At 47.9% G+C, this 26,288-nt stretch overlaps 1 protein-coding gene across 4 annotated transcripts in view; it reads left to right on the top strand.

Moving 5' to 3' along the window:
• HHAT (hedgehog acyltransferase) overlaps positions 1–18,743 on the top strand; it is a 345,313-nt gene extending 326,570 nt beyond the window's left edge. For all 4 annotated transcript variants that reach the window (XM_065401658.1, XM_065401657.1, XM_065401656.1 and 1 more), the window contains one exon: positions 18,652–18,743. In XM_065401658.1, the coding sequence (XP_065257730.1) occupies positions 18,652–18,743 (92 nt within the window). The remainder of the gene's footprint in view (positions 1–18,651) is intronic.
• Positions 18,744–26,288: the final 7,545 nt, after the last annotated feature.

Here is a 26,288-nt window from a genome sequence, read left to right as displayed (position 1 = left end):
CTTTTGAAAATCTGCTAGGTGCCTATTTTATCTTTATGCACACAGAATATAAGAATGGCCATACCAATGGTCCATCTAGCCCAGTATCCTGCCTTCTGACAGTGTCCAAAGCCAGATGTTTCAAAGGGAATGAACAGAATGGGGTAATTATCAAGTGATCCATCCCCTGTCATCCAGTCTCAGCATCTGGCAGCCAGAGGCTAGGGACACACAGAGCCTAGGGTTGCATCCTTCACCAGCTTGGCCAATAGCCACTGATGGACCTATCCTCCATGAATTTACCTAATTCTTTTTTGAACCCACTTATAGTTTTGGCCCTCACAACATCCCCTGGCAATGAGTTCCACAGGTTGATTGTGTGTTGTGTGAAAAAGTACTTTTGTTTGTTTTAAACCTCCTGCTTATGAATTTCATTGGGTGACCCCGGTTCTGGTGTTATGTGAAATGCAAGTAACTCTTCCTTATTCATTTTCTTCACACCATCCATGATTATATAGACTTGTATCATATCCCCCCTTCGTTGTCTCTTTTGAAGCTGAACAGTCCCAGTCTTTTTAATCTCTCCTCATATGGAAGCTGTTCCATATCGTTAATCATTTTTGTTGCCTTTCTCTGTACCTTTTCCATTTCAAATAAATCTTTTTTGAGATGGGGTGACCAGAACTGCACACAGTATTAAAGGTGTGGGCGTACTGTGGATTTATGTAGTGGCATTATGATATGTACAGAGTTATTATTTATCCCTTTCCTAATGGTACCTAACATTCTTTTAGTTTTTTTGACTGCCGCTGCACATTGAGTGGATGTTTTCAGAGAGCTATTCACAGTGACTCCAAGATCTCTTTCTTGAGTGGTAACAGCTAATTTACACTCCATCATTTTGTATGTATAGTTGGGTTTATGTTTAACAATATGCATTACTTTGCATTTATCAACATTTAATTTCATCTGCCATTTTGTTGCCATCACCCAGTTTTGTGAGATCCCTTTGTCACTTTTCACAGTCAGCTTTGGACTTAATTATCTTGAGTAATTTTGTATCATCAGCTAACTTTGCCACCTCACTGTTTACCCCTTTTTCTAGATCATTTATGAATATGTTGAACAGCACAGGTGCCAGTACAGACCCCTGGGGGACACCACTATTTACCTCTCTCCATTCTGAAAATTGACCATTCATTCCTACCCTTTGTTTCCTGTCTTTTAACCAGTTACTGATCCACGAGAGGACCTTCCTTCTTATCCCTAACTGCTTAGTTTGCTTAAGAGCCTTTGGCCGAGGGATCTTGTCAAAGGCTTTCTGAAAGTCCAAGTACAATATATCCATTCGATCACCCTTGTCTACATGTTTGTTGACTCCTAAATATCTCTAAAAATCTGAGCCTTATGGCCTGATCCAATGCCCATTGAAGTCAAGTCTTTCCACTGACTTCAGTGTGCTTTCCTCATCAGTTAATTGGGGGGATAAAAATACCTTTGTAGCGCACTTTGAGTTCATTGGATGAAAGGTGCTACCTTCTGCAGGTGCAAAGAATGTTACTGAAAGTCCTGCATTCTGGCAGGAAAGGGAGTAGTTGCCAGTCCCATTTCCTGCCATCCATAGAATATGCACAGTGCTGTACAAGTTGTAACTGCAGCTTCTCTAAAGATGTTCAGATAAATATGGGCCTCAGTTTTGAACTCTTCAAAAGAATCCTTCCCTGCCCCTCTCAGTCTCTGTGTCTCATTGTCATCCAGGTGGTTATCTTGGCTAACCTCTCTTTTTCATTGGTACCTTACTAAATTGCTATTGGCAGGACATTTTCTAATTAGAACGTAAGAATTTTAATTGTTTTGATTATGTTGTGCTGAATGATGTAACTCAATTCCAACCAGAAATCTAGAGCAATAATCCTAGGCTGCAGTAGATATGATATACAATTTAAACCGATTAACATTTAAATTCTAGCTCAGATTTTATGTTTAGACATCTGAAAGGAGACTCCATCATTCGAGATAGACGAGGCAATTTACCAAACTGTGCTCTCAGGTTACAGCTTGTAAAAAAGATTGTGGGGACAAATTGCAGCATTTAAATAGATTTAAAACTTGAGTCTGATTCACCCCTGCTTTGCTCCAGCTCTGTGTTGGTATAACTGAATTGGTCCAATGAAGTTACAATGCCACAGTGCTGGAGTAGAGGAGAGGTGAATCAGGTCCATTATTTAGTTCATATGAAGGATTTTCCAATGCCCTATTCGATCAGAGAAATTCATGGGTAGGGAAGCAAAGTGGAAATACTATGGGCCGGACACTACCAGATTTTCCTCACTGTAACTCCATTGAGTTACACCAGTGTAAGTGAGATCAGAATCAGGTGCCACATCTGATTAAAGTGAGACCAGTAAAGAAGTGGTAAAATTGCTAGAGACCAAATTTGCTAAAGTAAAATTCTGACTAGAATCTGCAGCTACACGTCTTCATACGAGGACTCAATGGTCCCCCTCCTGCTGTTTCTAATTAGGAATATAGATTTTAGCAAAATCACTTCATAAAGAATCGTTAAGGCTACGATTCCATTTTTAAAACCTTACAAACATGTTCTCTTGTGAGATTTCACTAAATCAGCCAGACAATTGAGGGACTGGGGAGCGTGTATCCATCTCCTATGACTGGAAACACAATGACTTTAGTTTTCAAAGGCAGAAAATAGTCCCCTGCGTAGCAGTCAGATCTTTCTTTTTGACTCTGAGGTGGCACAAGGGGCAGGGAGAGAAGAGAAAAGGAGTGAGTAGAGCTGACTACAGAAAAGTCACAAAACTCAGGTCAGGAGAGTGAAGGAGGAGCTTGTAGTTAGGAAGAGGATACTTATGGGAAAAGAACAAGAAGGAGGAAAGAGTGTACTAGAAAAGAGCTGTAAAGAAGATGCAGCTTCTCATTGAAAGGGAGAGTGTGAACAGAGCTCCAGGGTTTTACCAATGCGTTATGAACTGCTCCACACAAGTTTTCATTGTGGTGGTCTAAACAGCTCAGGCCCGTCAGCACTAGTTCTTGTATCAGTACAGCTGCGCCACTGCTGAGATAAGGTACAAGTATGTCTAGTTTGGATACACTCTGAACCAGGAGGAGGATTGCTGAGTCCCGCTATGAAGATTTGACCCAAAACGCTGGTTCAGGGAAGGATTTTAGATTTTCACCAGCCACGTTGTATTCTAAGGCTCCATTCGTGCAAACATCTATGCACGTGCTTAACCTTATGCAGGTAAACAATCCCCCTGATGTCAAGGGGGACTGCTCATGCATAAAAGCAAGCATATGTATAAATGTTTGCAGGACTAGCATCTACCACCATCTTTTACTCCTCAGCATCCCCTAATGTGGATTCTTCTTCGAGTGCTTGCTCATCTTGATTCCATGCTAGGTGTGCGCACGCTGCATGCATTTTTGCCGGAGATTTTTCCCTTGGTGGTATCCGTAAGGCTGGCTCTAGCATCTCCTGGAGGTCCGCACTCATGCACCGGCATAAGGGGCGCCACTGGCCCTGCACCCTTCCAGTTCTTTCTTACCACCTGTGACAGTTGCTGGAACAGTCTTCCTTTCCTTGTGTTTGCAGCCTTCTTTAGTGGTTTACTGAACTGTATTTTTGTAAATATGATTAGTTAGTTTGTTAGTTAGTGTTAGTTAGTTAGATAGTCCACTTAAGGGACCTTGTCCCAGGGTTGGGGCATGCCCTGATCCCCAGGTTTCAAACCATGCGCTACCTGTAGTAAGCCCATGCCAGTGAACGATCCCCACTCCAGCTGCCTAAAGTGCCTTGCGGAGGCTCACATCAGGGACAAATGCAGAATCAGCTGGGGCTTCAGGCCGTGCACCCGAAAGGACAGGGATATCAGATTGAAAGCCCGGCTGATGGAAGCCACACTCAGACTGGCCTCTGAGCCAAGTAGGTCAGACTCAGCGCCGAGTACATTGGCTTCAGTATGAAGTGCCCCTCTGAACTGTGCCCCCCTTAGCATCGTTCCCCATCTCCAGCGACAAGGAAACAGCAGGGAGGCAAGAGCGAGATGTAACCCATGTCGGGCCATTCACCCTCCCCACGGAGACATACGGCTCCGGCGATGACTCCACCGGTGGCATCTAGCCCAACTCGGGACCCACCCCACACGCCAAAGAATAGCCAGGACCCAGTGCAATTGAGAGCCCTCCACGCCGGAAGCCTTTCAGGCAGCAAGGAACCTTATGGCCCAACAGGTGCCTCCCACACCCCGGGACCGACCACCCTCCTCCCTAGATCTTCTGAGGGCACTGGTACTGAAAGGGAAGCCCACTATGGGAGCTCTGCAGTGGTCCCCAACCCGGCACCGGTCTCCGTTGCTGTGCCAGTCTACGGCCTCAAGACGATGATCCCCAGCGGGCCTGCACCAGTCACCAATACCCTGGCACCAGTCATCGGAGCCCCAGCACCGGTCACATGAGTCCCAGCACCGGCCACCCAAATCTCGACGCCGCTCACCCAAGCCCTGACAGCAGCCACCTGAGCCATGGCACCATTCTCTCGAGCATTGCCATTGGTCATCTGAGCCTCGACACCAGTCCCGGCACCAATCACTAGCCTCCCGTAGCCAGTCCCCTGTACAGAGGAGTTCTCCCTCGGCACCACTCCCTGGCTCTCCAGCATAGCCGGCAGGAGGGATCAGCAGTGGCTCTGCCGTAGTTGTCTTATGAAGAGTCCTCATCAGACTTCAAGAGGGATTCAGCTCCCCCTCAAAAGAGGCGCCGTCACCCAGCACATGTAACAGACGTTGGTGCCGGACCATATATGGGCCAATGGCTTCCAGGACAGTGGCCCATGCAGTGGCAGTGCTGGAACACATGAGGGTTCTCGGCGATGCCAGGGCCGTTCCCTCACCCTCCGTCTGTGGTGATCTCTGAGAGATGGAGTGTGGCTCCTCCCCAACCAGTCCCAGAGCCAGGCTCGGACTCTGACCATGGTACCGAAACCCCAGCAGTGCCTCCCACAGAAATTACCTCAGGGGAGGCAGAGGATTTAGCCCCACCACCACCGGCAGCATCCTCATCCCCAGACGAGGCGTTCACAGGTCCTGCTAACCCCCTGCCTCCAGATTATTTTAGAGCCCACCAGGAGCTCCTCAAGAGGGTCATGACCAGCCTGGACCTAGAGGCAGAGGAGCTGAAAGAACTCTGATATTCTGGCTGCCGTGGCTCCCACCAAGGTGGCTCTGCTGGTGCATGGGGGGGTGGTTAAGTTCGTAAAAGCACCGTGGCAGGTCCCTTCCTCTCTGCCCTCAACATCTAAAAGGGCAGAAAAGAAATACTGTGTTCCTGCCAACGGATTTGAGTACATATACTCACACCCTCCCCCGGGGTCCTTCGTGGTTTCCTCCACTAATGAGCGGGATAGGCAAGGATGGACAAGTGCCATTCCAAAAAATAAGGAAGCTAAATGCCTGGACCTTTTTGGTAGAAAGGTTTATCCCACTACAAGCCTTCAACTTCATATTGCAAACCAGCAGGTGCTGCTGGGGAGATGCAATTTTAACGTTTAAAACTCCCTGGCCAAATTTAAGGATTCCTTGCCTCAAGAATTGCAGCAGGAATTCAGGGCCATCATGGAGGAAGGAAAGATAATGGCCACAACGTCTCTCCAGGCAACTTTAGATGCTGCAGATTTGGCGGCCAGAACAATGGCATCGGCGGTCGCCATGAGTCGTGGTTTGTGGCAACAGTCTTCGGGTCTGTCCCAGGAGGTTCAGCAGCTGGTCCAGGATCTCCCATTTGAGGGAGCCTCATTATTCTTGGACCAGACGGACACCAAACTGCATGGCCTCAAAGACTCCAGGGCTATGCTGCAATCCTTGGGCCTTTATACACCGCCGGCCTCGAGGAAACAATTTAGGTTGCAACGGCCCCCCCAGGTTCTCAGGACCCTCCAGGAACAAGCCCTGTATGAAAAAAGGGAAAAGTTATAGGCACCATTAGGGTCAGCTGCCTTCCACCTCTGCCCAACAGGGCACTAGCCGTTTCCCGAATGGAGGCAGATAGGCCTTTTGAAGGCACGCTTGGGGATGGCTTACCAGTCTCCCTCCCAGATCAACAGCCCCCATTTTTATTTCTGGACCTCCTTTTGCCATACCTCCCTGCTTGGGGGTCAATTACATTGGACCACTGGGTACTCAGTACCATAGCAGAGGGGTACACCCTGCAGTTTGTCTCCATGCCTCCAGCACACACCCCTTCCACGTCTCTTTTCAGGGACCCTTCCCACAAGCAACTTCTCGTCCAGGAGGTGCAAACCCTCCTACGGGCAGGGGCTGTGGTAATAAGCCCTTCCGAGCTGAGAAGGGTAGGTTTTTACTCCCGCTATTTTTTTATTTCCCAAGGCAAAAGGGGGCCTGCAGCCACCTATGTTGCCTCAACAAGTATCTCAAGAAACTGAGGTTCCACATGGTCTCCTTGGCCTCTGTCATTCATTCTTTGGATCCAGGAGACTGGTACACCGCCCTTGACTTGAAGGATGAGTACTTGCATATTTCCATGTTTCAGGGACACAGGAAGTTCTTCAGGTTCATGGTGGGCTACTAACGCTACCAATTTACAGCACTTCCATTTGGTCTTTCGGTGGCCCTGCGAGTTTTCACGAAGTGCATGGTGGTGGTCGCAGCCTACCTCAGACATCGATGAGTACAGATTTATCTGATAAAAGGCCACTCGAGGCCTTTCAGCACAGCGCCTCTGTGGTACACGCCACTAGCAGGATGCTGGGTCTCCTAATAAACTAGCAAAAGTCAATGTTGGTCCCAGCCCAGAGAATAGAATTTATAGGAGCTGTGCTCGACTCCCCTCAGGTCAGAGTTTTCCTGCTGGAGGCCAGATACAGAGCCACGACAGACTTAATCACTCAAGTATCGTCTGGCCTAGTGACGACTGCTCGGGTGTGCCTACGTCTACTAGGTCACACGGCGGCATGTACTTACGTGGTACAATGTGCATGACTGCACCTCAGACATCTTCAGATGTGGCTTGCATCTGTCTGTTCCCCAAGCCGGCACCATCTGGACTTGATCCTCACCATTCCAATGTCAGTCTGGGCTTCCCTGAAGTCGTGCTTAGGCCCGACCTTGGTTCTGTCCGGAGTACCTTTTGAGCCCCCACGGCCCTCGATAACATTAATGTCTGATGCATTGGATGTGGGGTGGGGAGCCCATTTCAGCAAACTCAGGACCCAAGGCCTCTGTTCACGGACGAACTGTCCTTAAATAGCAACAGAGAGTCCTGTGGCACCTTTAAGACTAACAGATGTATTGGTGCATAAGCTTTCGTGGGTGAATACCCACTTCATCAGACGCATGTAATGGAAATTTCCAGAGGCAGGTATAAATATGCAGGCAAGAATCAGTCTGGAGATAACGAGGTTAGTTCAATCAGGGAGGGTGAGGTCCTCTGCTAGCAGTTGAGGTGTGAACACCAAGGGAGGAGAAACTGCTTTTAAAAGGGACCTCACCCTCCCTGATTGAACTAACCTCGTTATCTCCAGACTGATTCTTTCTCAGACATCTGCAGACAGGGGCGGCTCTATGTATTTTGCTGCCCCAAGCACGGCAGTCAGGCTGCCTTCGGCGGCGTGCCTGCGGGAGGTCTGTTGGTAACGTGGATTCCGCGGCATGCCTGTGGGAGGTCCGCCGGTCCCGCGCCTTCGGCGTACCCGCCGCCGAAACCGCGGGACCGGCGGACCTCCCGCAGGCATGCCACTGAAGGCAGCCTGACTGCCACCCTCATGGCGACCGGCAGGCCGCCCCCCGCGGCTTGCCACCCCAGGCACGCGCTTGGTGCACTGGTGCCTGGAGCCGCCCCTGTCTACAGAGCCACTACATGGTTATCAGTCCACACGTTTGCGTCCCACTATGCCATCACCCAACAGGCCACAGATGATGCCAGTTTCAGGAAAGCTGTGTTACAGTTGGTACGCCCCGGAACTCCAAGCCCACCTCCGGTGATGCTGCCTGGGAGTCACCTAGCATGGAATTGACAGGAGCAAGAACTCGAAGAAAAAAATGGTTACCTACCTTTCGTAACTGGTGTTCTTCGAGATGTGTTGCTCATGTCCATTCCATGACCCACCCTCCTACCCTGCCGTTGGAGTTGACGGCAAGAAGGAATTGGAAGGGCGCAAAGCCAGCGGTGCCCCTTATACCGGTGCATGAGTGCAGGCCTCCAGGGGACGCTGGACCTGGCCCTATGGATACCACTGGGGAAAAATCTCTGGTAACGGGGCACGCAGCACACACACACCTAGCATGGAATGGACATGACTAACACATCTCAAAGAACAGTTACGAAAGGTAGGTAAACGTTTTTTCCCCACCTGTTGGATTTTTACTCTTTAGTTACAAATCTAAACAGAACTCTTGACATTACAAAGTGCCTTCTTGAGATGTATGGGACCACAATAGAGCCAAGGATGCATGCTCTACTTATTTTTGTATTGGTTAGTGCTGAAGCAAAGGTAACTTTTCTTGGGTTTTACCAGCAACTTTGAAAGGTGGAAATCACATCCTGTATCCCTTCGTTTCTGTTTCCTAAGGTTTAAACGTTATCTCCAGACTGATTCTGTTATCTCCAGACTGTTGAGTTATTATGGTTTTTTTTTTAAGGTGTTTGTATTCACTAAAATTGTAGATGCGGATGTTGAAATAAAGACACTGCTCAAAAGGCTTTTTGCTTGTTCCAGGCTACTCACCATATTTAGATTATATACCTACAACATTTTCTTAGACACACCCAGGTAAATTCAGAGTGACTACAGGGACTGGAATGCAATTACTCTGGATTTATATGGATGTAAATGGAAGCAGAATGTGGCTCCTTTTGTTTCTATATTTTATATCTATAGTGGAAACATCTCATCATAAAGGGCTTTTCCCCAGCAACAACTTTCACTGTAGGCTAAGTTGTATTGTAACAAGGGAGAGCCCACAGGACAAGAGATCCCCTCCACTTCACCAGATGGATGATGGCTCCTACATTTGCAGGGAGCACTAAAGGTGTGTGTGGGGGGGTTGGCAGGGTGTGTGCGCACACACTTGGGAAGGCCATATCTTCACTCTCAGCAGTGAGCAGCTGAAGCAAGACTCATTCCTCTTCTCTCCACCCTCATCTCCTCCATCACTGTGAGCCAGAAATTCTTCTTTACCCTTTCTCCCTCCATGGTAGTTGCATTTTCTTTTCCCTTCCTGTCCCCCCTTTTTCAGTTGAGTTAGAGCAAAAGTGGAGCAGGACGGGATGATCCCTTGTAATGCAGTCCTTAATACCTATTTTTTTGGTAGGTAAAAATGGCAGCATTCTGAGAGGGTAGCTATGGGACTAGTTATAGTGGAGTGAAAGTAGGGTTGCCAGGCGTCTGGTTTTCGACCGGAACGCCCAGTCAAAGAGGGACCTGGCATATCTGGTCAGCACCACTGACTGGGCCATTAAAAGTCCGGTCGGCGGTGCTGCGGAGCTAAGGCAGGCTAGTCCCTACCTGTCCTGGCACCACGCTGCGCCCTGGAAGTGGCCAGTAGGTCCGGCTCCTAGGCGGGGGGGCCCACGGGGCTCCATGCGCTGCCCTCGCCCCAAGCACCAGCTCTGCACTCCCATTGGCTGCAGCTTCCGGCCAATAGGCGCTCAGGGGCGGTGCCTACAGACGAGAGCAGCGCGTGGAGCCTCCTAGTCCCCCCGCATAGGAGCCGGACCTACTGGCTGCTTCCGTGGTGCAGGGAGGAGCTAGGACAGGCAGGGAGCCTGCCTTAGCCCTGCTGCGCTGCTGACTGGGAGCCGCCCGAGGCAAGCCCGTACCCCAACCCTGAGCTCCAACCCCCTTCCCTAAGCCCCCCCCAAACCTCTCATCCCTGGCCACACCCCAGAGCCTGCAGTCCCAGCCGGAGTGCCCCGAGCCCCCTCCTACACCCTGAACCCCTCATCCCTGGCCCCACCCCAGAGACCACACCCCCAGCCAGAGCCCTCACCCTCCCTGCACCCCAGCCCCCTGCCTCAGCCTGATCCCCCTCCCATCCTCTGAACCCCTCGATCCCAGCCCGGAGCACACTCCTGCACCCCAAACCCCCAATTCCCAGACCCACCCCAGAGTCCACACCCTCAGCTGGAGCCTCCCCCTCCCCCCCCCCCCCGCACTTCAACCCCCTGCTCCAAACTGGAGCCCCCTCCCACACCCTGAACCCCTCATTTCTGGCCCCACCCTGGAACCCGCACTCCCAGCCCAGAACCCATACCCTCTCCCACACCCCAACCCCCTGCCCAGAGCCCCCTCCCATACTCTGAATCCCTCGGCTCCACCCCCCATCCTGGAGCCCCCTCCTGCAACCCAAACCTCTCATCCCTGGCTCCACCTCAGAGCCCTCACCCCAACCCTCTGCGCCAGCCTGGTGAAAATGAGCGAGTGAGTGAGGGTGGGGAGAGCGAGCAACAGAGGAAGGGGGGATGGAGTGAGTGGGGGCGGGGCCTGGGTGTGGCCTCAGAGGAGGGGTGGGGCAAGGGTGTTCAGTTTTGTGCGAGTAGAAAGTTGGCAACCCTATGTGAAAGTCTATTGAAATAAAGTGAAACAATTCAAGACTCACTCCACTTGACCGCAGGTGGAATTTCACTATAATTAATTTCAGAGTGGTAGCCGTGTTAGTCTGTATCAGCAAAAAGAATGAGGAGTCCTTGTGGCACCTTAGAGACTAACAAATTTATTTAGGCATAAGCTTTTGTGGGCTAAAGCCCACTTCCCAAATAAATTTGTTAGTATCTAAGGTGCCACAAGTACTCCTAGTTCTTTTTACTATAATTAATGTTCTCTATAAGATGTTTTCACTACATATCAATCCATTTTGCCTTTCACTGTGATCATTCTGTAGCCAAAGCCTTATTAATTTAACCTGAGCCTGAGGGTATGTCTACACTACGAAATTAGGTCGAATTTATAGAAGCCGGTTTTATAGAAATCGGTTGTATACAGCCGATTGTGTGTGTCCCCACATAAAATGCTCTAAGTGCTCTAGTCGGCGGACCGCGTCCACAGTACCGAGGTGAGCGTCGACTTCCGGAGCATTGCACTATGGGTAGCTATCCCACAGTTCCCTCAGTCTCCGCTGCCCATTGGAATTCTGGGTTGAGATCCCAATGCCCGAATGATGCAAAACAGTGTCGCGGGGGGTTCTGGGTACATGTCGTCAGGCCCCTCCCCCTCCTTCAGAGCAACGGCAGACAATAGATTCGCGCCTTTTTACCTGGGTTACCTGTGCAGACAACATACCATGCCAAGCATGGAGCCCGCTCAGCTCAGCTCACCGTCACCATATGTCATCTGGGTGCCGGCAGATGTGGGACTGCATTGCTACACAGCAGCAGCCCCTTGCCTTTTGGCAGTAGATAGTATATTACGACTGGTATCCATCGTCGGCATACTGCAGTGGCTATCAGTCTTAGTACACTAACTGCCAAGCGCCCAGTATTTGCTGCCAAGCACCCAGAAGATGCCGAGGGCTATCAGTCATGCTGCACCGTCGTCTGCCAGCTTAAGATGTAAAAAATAGATTTGTTCTGTATTCATTTGCTTCCCCCTTCCTCCGTGAAATCAACGGCCTGCTAAACCCAGGGTTTTGAGTTCAATCTTTGGGGGGGGCCATTCTGTGTGACAGTTGTTTGTGTTTCTCCCTGATGCACAGCCACCTTTGTTGATTTTAATTCCCTGTACCTGTACGCCATGTCGTCACTCGCCCCTCCCTCTCTCCCTCCTTCCCCTGGTCCGTCAGATACTAGTTTCGCGCCTTTTTTCAGACCAGATGCCATAGCTAGCACTGGGATCATGGAGCCCGCTCAGATCACCGCGGCAATTATGAGCACTATGAACACCACGCGCATTGTCCTGGAGTATATGCAGAGCCAGAACATGCCAAAGCAAAACCAGGACCAGCCGAGGAGGCGATTGCAGCGCGGCGACGAGAGTGATGAGGAAATTGACATGGACATAGACCTCTCACAAGGCACAGGCCCCAGCAATGTGGAAATCATGGTGTTACTGGGGCAGGTTCATGCCGTGGAACGCCGATTCTGGGCCCGGGAAACAAGCACAGACTGGTGGGACCGCATCGTGCTGCAGGTGTGGGATGATTCCCAGTAGCTGCAAAACTTTCGCATGCGTAAGTGCACTTTCATGGAACTTTGTGACTTGCTTTCCCCTGCCCTGAAGCGCCAGAATACCAGGATGAGAGCAGCCCTCACAGTTGAGAAGCGAGTGGCGATTGCCCTGTGGAAGCTTGCAACGCCAGACAGCTACCGGTCAGTCGGGAATCAATTTGGAGTGGGCAAATCTACTGTGGGGGCTGCTGTGATCCAAGTAGCCAGGGCAATGAAAGACCTGGTGATATCAAGGGTAGTGACTCTGGGAAACGTGCAGGCCATAGTGGATGGCTTTGCTGCAATGGGATTCCCAAACTGTGGTGGGGCCATAGACGGAACCCATATCCCTATCTTGTCACCGGAGCACCAAGCCACTGAGTACATAAACCGCAAGGGGTACTTTTCAATGCTGCTGCAAGCCCTGGTGGATCACAAGGGACGTTTCACCAACATCAACATGGGATGGCCGGGAAAGGTACATGATGCTCGCGTCTTCAGGCACTCTGCTCTGTTTCGAAAGCTGGAGGAAGGGACTTTCTTCCCGGACCAGAAAATAACCATTGGGGATGTTGAAATGCCTATCGTGATCCTTGGGGACCCAGCCTACCCCTTAATGCCATGGCTCATGAAGCCGTACACAGGCAGCCTGGACAGGAGTCAGGACCTGTTCAACTACAGGCTGAGCAAGTGCCGAATGGTGGTGGAATGTGCATTTGGATGTTTAAAAGCGCGCTGGCGCAGCTTACTGACTCGCTAAGACCTCAGCGAAAAGAATATCCCCATTGTTATTGCTGCTTGCTGTGCGCTCCACAATATCTGTGAGAGTAAGGGGGAGACATTTATGGCGGGGTGGGAGGTTGAGGCAAATCGCCTGGCCGCTGATTACGCGCAGCCAGACACCAGGGCGGTTAGAGGAGCACAGCAGGGCGCGGTGCGCATCAGAGAAGCTTTGAAAACCAGTTTTGTGACTGGCCAGGCTACGGTGTGAAACTTCTGTTTGTTTCTCCTTGATGAACCCTCCGCCCCCCCGCACCCGGTTCGCTCTACTTCCCTGTAAGCCAACCACCCCACCCTCCCCTCCCCCCTCCGAGCACCGCTTGCAGAGGCAATAAAGTCATTGTTACTTCACATTCATGCATTCTTTATTAATTCATCACACAACTAGGGGGATAATTGCCAAGGTAGCCCGGGATGGGTGGGGGAGGAGGGAAGGAAAAGGACACACTGCAGTTTAAAACTTTAACTCTTATTGAAGGCCAGCCTTCTGATGCTAGGGCAATCATCTGGGGTGGAGTGACTGGGAGGCCGGAGGCCCCCCCACCATGTTCTTGGGCGTCTGGGTGAGGAGGCTATGGAACTTGGGGAGGAGGGCTGTTGCTTACACAGGGGCTGTAGCGGCGGTCTCTGCTCCTGCTGCCTTTTCTGCAGCTCAACCATACGCTGGAGCATATCAGTTTGATGCTCCAGCAGCCGGAGCATCGACTCTTGCCTTCTGTCAGCAAGCTGACGCCACCTATCATCTTCAGCCCGCAACTTGCTCTGTTCATCCCGCGATTCAGCCCGCCACCTCTCCTCTCGTTCATATTGTGCTTTTCTGTAGTCAGACATTGACTGCCTCCACGCATTCTGCTGTGCTCTGTCAGCGTGGGAGGACATCTGGAGTTCCGTGAACATATCATCCCACGTCCTCCGTTTTCTCTTTCTAATCTTCACTAGCCTCTGTGAAGGAGAAACATTTGCAGCTGGTGGAGGAGGAGGGAGAGGTGGTTAAAAAAGACACATTTTAGAGAACAATGGGTACACTCTTTCACGTTAAATTTTGCTGTTCACATTACACAGCACATGTGCTTTCGTTACAAGGTCGCATTTTTCCTCTTATTTTGAGGGCCTGCCGGTTTGGTTGTGTGAGATCACTCACGCAGTGCCAGGCAACAGATTTCGGCTTGCAGGCAGCCATGGTAAGCCACAGTCTTTTGGCTTTTTTAACCTTCTTAACATGTGGGAATGGTTTCAAACAGTAGCGCTCTCATTTCCCATACCAAGCACCCGTTGGGTTGGCCATTTAAAATGGGTTTGCAATGTAAAAGGAGGGGCTGCGGTTTCCGGGTTAACATGCAGCACAAACCCAACTAACTCCCCTCCCCCACACACACCCAATTCTCTGGGATGATCACTTCACCCCTCCCCCCCACCGCGTGGCTAACAGCGGGGAATATTTCTGTTCAGCAGAGCAGGAAGGGGCACCTCTGAATGTCCCCTTAATAAAATCGCCCCATTTCAACCAGGTGACCGTGAATGATATCACTCTCCTGAGGATAACAAAGAGCGATAAGGAATGGATGTTGTCTGCATGCCAGCAAACACCGGGACCATACGCTGCCATGCTTTGTTATGCAATGATTCCAGACTACGTGCTACTGGCCTGGCGTGGTAGAGTGTCCTACCATGGCGGACGGGATAAGGCAGCCCTCCCCAGAAACCTTTTGCAAAGGCTTTGGGAGTACATCCAGGAGAGTTTTCTGGAGATGTCCCTGGAGGATTTCCGCTCCATCCCCATACACGTTAACAGACTTTTCCAGTAGCTGTACTGGCCGCGATTGCCAGGGCAAATTAATCATTAATCATTAAACACGCTTGCTTTTAAACCATGTGTAATATTTACAAAGGTACCTCTCACCAGAGGTCCCCTGTGCGCCCTCAGGGGATGGGAGCACGCCTTGGGTGAGTTCAGGGGTTACTGGTTCCAGGTCCAGGGTGATAAACATATCCTGGCTGTTGGGGAAACCGGTTTCTCCGCTTCCTTGCTGCTGTGAGCTATCTACATTATCTCCATCCTCATCTTCCTCGTACCCCGAACCCGCTTCCCTGTGTGTTTCTCCAGTGAGGGAGTCATAGCACACGGTTGGGGTAGTGGTGGCTGCACCCCCTAGAATGGCAGGCAGCTCCGCGTAGAAGCGGCATGTTTGTGGCTCTGCCCCGGACCTTCCGTTTGCTTCTCTGGCTTTGTGGTAGGCTTGCCTTAGCTCCTTAATTTTCACGCGGCACTGCTGTGCGTCCCTGTTATGGCCTCTGTCCTTCATGGCCTTGGAGACCTTTTCTAATATTTTGCCATTTCGTTTACTGCTACGGAGTTCAGCTAGCACTGATGCATCTCCCCATATGGCGAGCAGATCCCGTACCTCCCGTTCTGTCCATGCTGGAGCTCTTTTGCGATCCTGGGACTCCATCACGGTTACCTGTGCTGATGAGCTCTGCGTGGTCACCTGTGCTCTCCACGCTGAGCAAACAGGAAATGAAATTCAAACGTTCGCGGGGCTTTTCCTGTCTACCTGGTCAGTGCATCTGAGTTGAGAGTGCTGTCCAGAGCGGTCACAATGAAGCACTGTGGGATAGCTCCCGGAGACCAATAACGTCAAATTCCATCCACACTACCCCAATTCCGACCCGCTAAGGCCGATTTTATCGCTAATCCCCTCGTCGGAGGTGGAGTAAAGAAACCGGTTTAAAGGGCCCTTTAAGTCGAAAGAAAGGGCTTCGTCGTGTGAACGTGTCCAGGCTTAATTCGATTTAACGCTGCTAAAGTCGACCTAAACTTGTAGTGTAGACCAGGCCTAAGAAAGAGCCAGAATTTACCAATGTACATTGCCAAAGAGCCACAGTAATACATCAGCAGCTCCCCATCAGCTCCCCCCCCCACCCGCTCCCAGTGCCTCCCACCCACCGGCAGTGCCTTCCCCTCCCTCCTGCACATCCGGATCAGCTGTTTCCTGGCTTGCAGGAGGCTCTGGGGGGAGGAGTGGGGGCAGGGGCTGTGGCAGAGCCAGGGGTTGAGCAGTGAGCACCCCCTCGCACATTGGAAGGTTGGCGCCTGTAGCTCCAGCCCTGTAGTCAGTGCCTATACAAGGAGCCGCATATTAACTTCTGAAGAGCCGCATGGCTCCGGAGCCACAGGGTGGCTACCCCTGATTTAGGGTGTGGTGTACTGTGCTGTGAATATGAGTAGGGCTCAGTAAGCTCTCAATCTCCCTTGGCCAGATTTGTAAAGGTATTTAAGTTCCTAAAGATACAGATAGGTGCTTTTGAAAATCCCATTTGGCACCCCTGTCGGCATCTTGAAACACCTAAATACCTTTAAAAATCTTGCCCTGTGTGGCTATTTAACCCTTCTGCCTCAGGCTTTGTGTTCATTGCAAAAAAGAGGGGGGGGGTTTACACCAAGATAGCTCTTTTGATGGAACATCCTAGTGGAGACAAGGCACAGGTAGTTTTTACCTCAGTGTAGCTAGTCAATGTGAACCCCAGGTCGGGGTTGACTAGCTGCAGTGTGGTAGAAACTACGGTATCTTGTTTTCAATAGGATTTTATAGGGAGTTCGTTATGTCAGTGTAAAAGAACATACCTTTTTGCAGTAAAAATAGAGCCTCACTTTCCCCAGGAGTGCTGTGAAGATCTGTCAGTTAATATTTCTAAAGTGTCTGGAAGATGGAAAGTACTATGTAAGTTTCAAGTATTATATTCTGTTTTATATTTTACTGAGAAACAAGGACATCGTAGTTAGGATGGTATGAAGCCTGCAGTTTCACTTTTCAGGGTGAAAGTGATCCAGTCCCTACAGATTTGTTTGCAGGTGGGAGTTAAATGAGTTCAAATTTTCAAGGAGAACACATAATGATTTACATATAAAGACCATGGAGAGATGGAGAGAAAGTTCCCAATTTTGTGGGGAAAGGAGGTTGGCTGAGTGGGATTTGCCGGGTGTACCTACATGAAAACTCACAGCCTGTCTTTGGCTGTGTCTTCACTAGAAATAAAAGTGTGTCTTACAAGATAGATATCATGTTGTATGTAGTTGGTCAAGATAAACCTTAGGCCTTGGCTACACTTGCGAGTTACAGCGCTGTAAAGCCGCCCACAGCACTGTAACTCACTGACTGGCTACACTGGCAAGGCACGTACAGCGCTGTATCTCCCTGGGTACACCGCTGCAGGTACTCCACATCTCCGAGAAGCATAAGAGATACAGCGGAGTGGCTACGACTCTCCTCTGTGAGTGTGTACCAGGAATCAACCTGCAGCGCTGTACTGATCACCTTGTCAAGTGGCCAATCCTCTCCATTGTTGTGACCGGCTGCAGGAATGCGGAAGTGCCGGTTTCAAAGCTCGTACCACAGAGAAAAAGCAAACAGTTTGCTGTTTGCTTTGAGTGAGTGAATGAATGAGCAGGGGGCCGGGAGTTCGGAACTTGCAAAATAGAGTGCTGACACGCTCCAAAAAGCACTCTCTCCCCCCACACTCCCTGTCACACTCCACCCCACGTCCCCCCACCCCCGTTTTGAAAAGCACATTGCAGCCACATGAATGCTGGGATAGCTGCCCATAATGCACCGCTCCCAACACAGCTGCAAATGTTGCAAGTGTGGCCACGCCATTGCGCTGTCAGCTGTCAGTGTGGACAGACTGCAGCACTTTCCCTACTCAGCTGTACGAAGACAGGTTTACCTCACAGCGCTGTACAGCTGCAAGTATAGCCAAGGCCTTAGACACCTCCGCCAGCTCCCCAGGGTTTGCTTTGAACAGCTCAAGGTAAAACTACTACTTACTTTGTTCTTTCTAGAATTCTACAAGGCAGCTAAAACAAGATAGCTGTGTTGTTGTAAAAGACACGGGTTTGGGAACATGTCAAGCCTCAAACCCAAGGTTCATTCTGAAAGAATTCAAGTCTCAATTCAAATACTTTCCACAGCTCTACTCACAGTCTCTCCAAGAGTCATGACTATCATTAAAGAGAATGGTAAATAGAAGTACAGCTAGCCCACCTCCCCCTTGAAATTCTTTGAAAATATAGGAGGTAGGTGTCTGACATCTGTGAACCAAAAAAATAAAAGGAAGTATTTCACTGTAGATTTCCTGCAGTTGTGTGTGACACTGACTGTGTGGAAGCATCTGAGTATTCTAATAAGATTTAATTGTAAATGCCCAGACTTCTGCTGGTGAGCAGCACAGTTTGTCCTGTATCCTTATGTTACTACTTGGTCATCATGTTGTGGCTTTGTACTCTCTTGTGCTTAGGATGTGCCGTCATTAACTTAGAATTTAAATTTTCTACTAGGGTTCAGTTCAGTGGGTGAATGCCACCCGCAGAAAACAAGTTTATAACATGCCTACTTAATTTAGCACATTGTTTTTTGAATATTACATAGAGATGATACCAACCCAAAACCCTACACCCATTCCCCTTGAGGTTTGGGAGAGCCTGGATCTATAACAAACCAAGCCAAACCTAACTACCTCTGAAATTTGGAAAATGTCAGATCTGGTTTCAAATTCTGTGGCTTGGCTCTACCTCCCATGTTAAATGTTCAACAAAAATATCCCTGTAAACCCATCAAACGTTCAATCGCAGACACATGTTTCTCGATATATTTCCATCCATTTGCTGTATTCATTAACTAGATTAATTACTCAGACTGGTATTATCTTTCTTTCTATTCACAGGCTGGCCCTGGGCAACCCTGTCTGTTCTTGGATTCCTGTACTGCTACTCTCATGTTGGAATTGAATGGGATCGCACACACCGTGTAGATTAGCGCACAGTTATACAAAGGTATGCCATCATGAGCTGTGAGTTAAGAAGGGAGTGGAACAGGTTTTTGTAAAACCTTTCATACAGTGAATACAGACATTCTGATTTCTCTGCCGTGGATGTACATGCCATTCTCTCTGCAGGAAAATATGCCACAGCAAATATACTTTGCCAAACTATTTAAAAAACTGGAAGCCAGTTTAATTTATAATTGTTTATGGACAAATCACTTGAACTGTAAACACTGATTTCTTAAAGTATTTTTGTCGTATTAGACACTATTTTTATATCAGAAGTATTTGAAATTGTATGTACTTGTTGAGTATTTTAGTATATGTACTTCACATTCTTGGACCCATGTCTATCAGGAAGAGAGAATTTTTTGTCTTTTTTCCTATTTTTTTCTGGTCTGGATTAAATTTAAATACATTGCAAACAAAAGAGTGCATCCTGTTCGTCCACTGCACAATTTGGAAAACCAGAATTCTACCCAAATTGCCCTCCATACATTATATCTCAAAATAATACCCAGCTATTGAAAGTACAGCCTGAAAACATGTACAAAAGAATAAAAGATTTTGCTTTTTTAGCCATTTCTCTATCTCAGTGGTCCCCAAACTGTGTGGCGCACAGAGGAACATTCAGGTATGTGTAAAAAGAACAGGAGTACTTGTGGCACTTTAGAGACTAACAAATTTATTAGAGCATAAGCTTTCGTGGGCTACAACCCACTTCTTCGGATGCATATAGAGTGAAACATATATTGAGGATATATATATACACACACATACAGAGAACATGAACAGGTGGGAGTTGTCTTACCAACTCTGAGAGGCCAATTAAGTAAGAGAAAAAAAACTTTTGAAGTGATAATCAAGATGGCTCAGTACAGACAGTTTGATAAGAAGCAAGTGTGAAAATACTTACAAGGGGAGATAGATGCAATGTTTGTAATGGCTCAGCCATTCCCAGTCTTTATTTAATCCTGTGTTGATTGTGTCTAGTTTGCATATCAATTCCAGCTCAGCAGTCTCTCGTTGGAGTCTGTTTTTGAAGTTTTTCTGTTTTAAGATAGCCACCCGCAGGTCTATCATAGAATGGCCAGACAGGTTAAAGTGTTCTCCCACTGGTTTTTGAGTATTATGATTCCTGATGTCAGATTTGTGTCCATTAATTCTTTTGCGTAGAGACTGTCCGGTTTGGCCAATGTACATGGCAGAGGGGCATTGCTGGCACATGATGGCATATATCACATTGGTAGATGTGCAGGTGAACGAGCCCCTGATGGTATGGCTGATGTGATTAGGCCCTATGGTGATGTCACTTGAATAGATATGTGGACAGAGTTGGCATTGGGCTTTGTTACAAGGATAGGTTCCTGGGTCAGTGTTTTTGTTCAGTGATGTGTGGTTGCTGGTGAGTATTTGCTTTAGGTTGGGGGGTTGTCTGTAAGCGAGGACAGGTCTGTCTCCCAAGATCTGTGAGAGTAAAGGATCATCTTTCAGGATAGGTTGTAGATCTCTGATGATGCGCTGGAGAGGTTTTAGTTGGGGGCTGAAGGTGACAGCTAGTGGTGTTCTGTTATTTTCTTTGTTGGCCCTGTCTTGTAGGAGGTGACTTCTGGGTACTCGTCTGGCTCTGTCAATCTGTTTTTTCACTTCAGCAGGTGGGTATTGTAGTTTTAAGAATGCTTGATAGAGATCTTGTAGGTGCTTGTCTCTATCTGAGGGATTGGAGCAAATGCGGTTATATCTTAGAACTTGGCTGTAGACAATGGATCGTGTGGTGTGTCCTGGATGGAAGCTAGAGGCATGTAGGTAAGTGTAGCGGTCAGTAGGTTTCCGGTATAGGGTGGTATTTATGTGACCATCACTTATTAGCACAGTAGTGTCCAGGAAATGGACCGCTTGTGTGGATTGATCTAGGCTGAGGTTGATGGTGGGATGGAAATTATTGAAATCATGGTGGAATTCCTCAAGGGCTTCTTTTCCATGGGTCCAGATGATGAAGATGTCATCAATGTAGCGCAAGTAGAGTAGGGGCGTTAGGGGACGAGAGCTAAGGAAGCGTTGTTCTAAGTCAGCCATAAAAATGTTGGCATACTGTGGGGCCATGCGGGTACCCATAGCAGTGCCGCTGACTTGAAGGTATATATTGTCCCCAAATGTGAAATAGTTGTGGGTGAGGACAAAGTCACAGAGTTCAGCCACCAGGTTAGCTGTGACATTATCGGGGTTACTGTTCCTGATAGCTTGTAGTCCATCTTTGTGTGGAATATTGGTGTAGAGGGCTTCTATGTCCATAGTGGCCAGGATGGTGTTTTCTGGAAGATCACCGATGGATTGTAGTTTCCTCAGGAAGTCAGTGGTGTCTCGAAGATAGCTAGGAGTGCTGGTAGCGTAGGGTCTGAGGAGAGAGTCCACATAACCAGACAAGCCTGATGTTAGGGTGCCAATGCCTGAGATGATGGGGCGTCCAGGATTTCCAGGTTTATGGATCTTGGGTAGCAAATAGAATGTCCCTGGTCGGGGTTCTAGGCATGTGTCTGTACAGATTTGTTCCTGTGCTTTGTCAGGGAGTTTTTTTAGCAGATGCTTTAACAAAGCCCGATGCCAACTCTGTCCACATATCTATTCAAGTGACATCATCATAGGGCGTAATCACATCAGCCATACCATCAGGGGCTCGTTCACCTGCACATCTACCAATGTGATATATGCCATCATGTGCCAGCAATGCCCCTCTGCCATGTACATTGGCCAAACCGGACAGTCTCTACGCAAAAGAATTAATGGACACAAATCTGACATCAGGAATCATAATACTCAAAAACCAGTGGGAGAACACTTTAACCTGTCTGGCCATTCTATGACAGACCTGCGGGTGGCTATCTTAAAACAGAAAAACTTCAAAAACAGACTCCAACGAGAGACTGCTGAGCTGGAATTGATATGCAAACTAGACACAATCAACACAGGATTAAATAAAGACTGGGAATGGCTGAGCCATTACAAACATTGCATCTATCTCCCCTTGTAAGTATTTTCACACTTGCTTCTTATCAAAATGTCTGTACTGAGCCATCTTGATTATCACTTCAAAAGTTTTTTTTCTCTTACTGAATTGGCCTCTCAGAGTTGGTAAGACAACTCCCACCTGTTCATGCTCTCTGTATGTGTGTGTATATATATCTCCTCAATATATGTTTCACTATATGCATCCGAAGAAGTGGGTTGTAGCCCACGAAAGCTTATGCTCTAATAAATTTGTTAGTCTCTAAAGTGCCACAAGTACTCCTGTTCTTTTTGCGGATACAGACTAACACGGCTGCTACTCTGAAACCTGTCAGGTATGTGTGCGGCAGGGCCCGTGCCAGCCCCCATGGAGGACGGGGAGGGAGTGCCCCCCAGCCCCGCTCTGCCCCCAGCTCAACTCCGGCCCCAACCGCAGTTCCACACCAGCCCCAGACGCAGCTCCGCTCCATCTCAAACCCAGTTCCGGGCCCACCCCCAGCTCTGCTCCATCCCTAGGCCAACTCTGCCTCTAACCCCAGCTCCTCCCACATCCCCAGCTCTACCTTCAGCCCAAGCTCCGCTGCTGAGGAAGTCATGGCTGTTCAGTAAGGGGTGAGGCATGGGCAGATTCCATTACTGGTAAGGGGGGGCATGACAGGAAAAATTTCAGCAGAGGATCACTGCAACCACTACCAAAAAGGAATGCCCTGAAGGTGGGATTTTTCAAAAGCACCTAACATCAGTCTAACTATTGGAGCAGAGTTAAGCCATTGCTGAGAGCTTTTGAAAAATCCCATGCTTAACCCTTTATAGTTAATACTAGGGTGAAAAACCATGTATCTGTTCTCCAACCACATAGATTGGGAATCCATTGATCTAATGTAGGATGTATAGTAACTTGTATGCATAAATAACATACCTTACACTCAGAGTCGAAAATAATCTAGTAGGTCATCTAGCCCATGCCTCATTCCAGAGCAGTATCCGTCTGTGTGGTGTATGTTTTAGTGCTTTGTACTGTCTAGTGTTGCTGTATATCCTTTTCTGTTTTAATAATAAAACTCCTTCTTTAAGGAAGATTGATGAACATATGTGACTTGCAGAATTATTTTTTGCTATATAAAAGAATTTTTTTGTTTTGTTTATGCTGTATCAGAGGCCATGGAGAAACACCAATTTTATAAAAAAAATTTAACCACAGGAAGGATTAGATCTGTTTCTCATTTACCATACTTTCATCCTAAAATTCTTACTGTCACTCGTGTTTAATGGAATGTGCAAATGCCAACAGTTTAATAATCTGAAATACAACTTTAATTTTGCTTCAGTAACTAGTTATCACACTTCCTTCTAATGGCATTTGGTGTATGCTAGCTAGAGGGATCATTTGAATAGATTGTGGACACATTTACACCATGTTAGGCTTCGATCAAGGAAGATCAAGGAGTCTGCAACCAAACTTTTCCTAACCTTTGAGGTATTATTTCAGTTCAACATATAGGCAGAGGTTTGGGTTACTTTATATCAAAACTTCTCATAACCTAATGAAACTGTCACTTATGCCTATCCTATTGTAGCTTGTCATTATATATCCATAGATAGTGCGATGACTTTGTCTTCCCTCTGTAATAATTGCTTTCATGTAGTTAGTATGCTTGAGGAATTCTTCCAAGTCTTGCTACTTGTGGTCACTGTCTCTTGAGCTGGACATCATTATGTAGTGTGGGGTAGTAATCTACAGGGAAGCGTGAAGAGTTCTTAAACAATGTCTCCCCTGTATGAGGAATAAATAGGTTTTCTTCAGCACCAATCTCTCAGGGGCTCCCTTTCCTATTTCAAAAATTCCTATAATCAGGCCAATTTAAGGAAAGTCACTAATTAAAATATGTGAGCGTTCCCATCTGTCCCACATGCCATGCACCAACATACACGGCATCAGAATCTTGGACTACCTTCATGTATTTATCAGTAGGATTCCAGACTCTGTGCCCTAGGGCAACATCCGTGACCATCTGCAGCAGAAGTTCTAGGGGTTTGGCACCAAGACTGATAGTCCTTGCTTGGCCTGTAGAGGTCCCGAGTGCATCCCTTCTCCCATACCCATGTGCCACCACGAGCAGGTCTGAGTCCAAGTGCATCACAAGTGGCAGCATCAGGTTGCCATTTTACAAGCAATTTATTCATGAAACTCTTAGAGGAGAGGAAGCTACCAGAGGTTTGGAGCCACAGACCGAGGTAAACACATTAGTTAGTAAGCAGTAACCTGATCATGCAAACCACAGAGCAATATGGAGATGAGAGGGAGATGCATTCTCTTGCCTGGAAATTAGTGAATGTTCAGAGTTAGGAAACAGATAGGTTGGGAGGGGAAGAATTTCTCCAGATTCCCCAAATAACACATTGCCATTTTTATACCAAAGGAGCGGGGCCATAGACTAGTGGGCACTTGTGTAAATCAGATGCCCTTTGAACGTGTGAAGTTACCACATCCCTTGTCGTTGCATGGTAGAAAATGCAATGATGAAGACAGTGCTTAGCTGTTATTGATTATGAGGCTGAATTAAAATTCAGGTACCTGCTACTGCACTTGACACCTATGAAGGTTCATGTGAAATTGGTGCCATGTTTTTCAAAACAATCCTAAGCAGCAGGCAGGCTGGGTGTGCCCATTGCAATATATGTATTCAACAAGTGCCGGGAAGGATCTGAAAAATGTGGTTGTCCAGATCTCACACACAACCCCTCCTCCCCCAAATACTTGGTTTTGAGTTAAAACAACACACGTCATCCTTGATGATAATTGTATCTGTAAGATTATGCTAATCAGTTCTGCCTTGATTACAGATGGCACGTAGAGCTGTGCTCACATATCTATTTCACATCTGAGAACTAAAAGCAGCTTAGTTGAATTAATCTGCTTAACACAGGTCAAAGGAAAAACAGCTTAACTATAAAAAACTAAGGCAGACTTAGTCATTCATCACACTAGAAAATGCCACCTCCTGCCCCTGCATACCTTCATATATTTCCAAAGTTAACTATCTTCCGTGGAGTCTGCCCCTGGGGCCAGTTGCTTCTCTCATTCGTTATCCGTAGGCATGCCCCCTAGAGTTTTGTGGAACTGTCTGTCTAATGTAGTTGTGAAGAGTAAAGGGATGGAGCTGCACAGTATGGCGTCGCTTTCTACTGTCTTCTTATACTGATACTCATCCCCTCTCCCAATAGAGTGCAATAGCTCACTCTCCTGTCAGCCATTCTGCTGTCTACTGGAAAATAATTCTCTAGGTGCACAGCCTATTTTATTAGTCAAGTCTTCTCTTTTAATCCAGTGGGGACAGTTGAAATACTGCTCCCTCTGAGGCTTGCAGAGGAGACACAGTCTGTGAAATCTTGTGAGGAAGTTGGGGAAATCTGCATTACAATAGCTTGTTCCTTCTGCTAAGGGACCCCTGAGAACTACTGAGCATTTTGCACTTCTCAACGGACTCCCCTCAAGGATTTTGATGCCTAGGGGTTGGTTCACATGTACTGAATTTAACACATCTTGCTGTTCGTGAGTTTCATTTTTAGCCTCATTATCACACTACACAAAAAATCACCACCAAGGGCTGTTTCATTTGAGTTTTTCCACATTTAGTGGGTTCGATTTGTATCAGGTGCAGGATTCGGTCAAGGTGGCTGACAAGTTGCTATGTCCCAGCTGCTTGCTGAGGCGACTCACCTACAAGAAGAGCGTGTAGCTGATGGATCACCAGGGCTTGTGCAGCCCATGGTTTGGGGCAGACCATGACAGCTCCCAGGATGAGAACTTTTCAAGGATGTTACCTCCACCTCCCAAGGCCCAGCAGGCCAGAGAGAAAAGAAACCCCATTCTACTTGCTCAGATCTGTATACAAAGGCTGAGTTGAGTAACTTTAAGTTCCCATTTTCACACTGCCTCTACTTTTGCTCCTGTAGTTTGGCTTCCCTAATCAATCATAGCAAAACTACTACAACTTTGGCATCTACCTCATTGCCCTTGGAAATCTGGCTTCTTGGATATGAAGTTATTGCTCCACTAGGAGTAAGGCTTTTCCTCTGTATTGAGCTTATCAACATGTGTTAGAACAGAATATCATTTCCCAGTGCTAACTTACATGATGTTAACCGTGAGTTAGCACTGAGTGTAAATAGGGACTGCCATGTTTAATAGTGTGCAGGCTGGTTGCAATTAACTTAGGACCACGTCCTTTTGAGACAACAAAGGTCCTCTCACACACTTTCCATTCTTGAAGGATTCCCCATCTCTGCCTTCCTTATATTGGGTCTCGCACTAGGGCAAGACAGAAGCTAGAGATAGGATGAGACTGTGTGAGTTCTTTGCGAGGTTTGACCACAAGTAAGCCTGGCTTTGTCACCTTTCCTCCTTAGACAGGATCACATTGGTTAAGTGCAACTAGCCTTTAGTAGTGGCGATCAGCTACTTTCAGAAGTGGTTCAAATGCTCTTTAAATGCAATATCTGCAGTATATCACCTCCCGCATGACATTCAGCAC

The sequence above is a fragment of the Emys orbicularis genome, chromosome 3 (genome assembly GCF_028017835.1).
Source record: "Emys orbicularis isolate rEmyOrb1 chromosome 3, rEmyOrb1.hap1, whole genome shotgun sequence".
NCBI classification, from domain to species: Eukaryota; Metazoa; Chordata; order Testudines; family Emydidae; genus Emys; species Emys orbicularis.
Note: the sequence above shows the minus strand (reverse complement) of the source record. Positions and strands in the feature narration are given on the sequence as shown.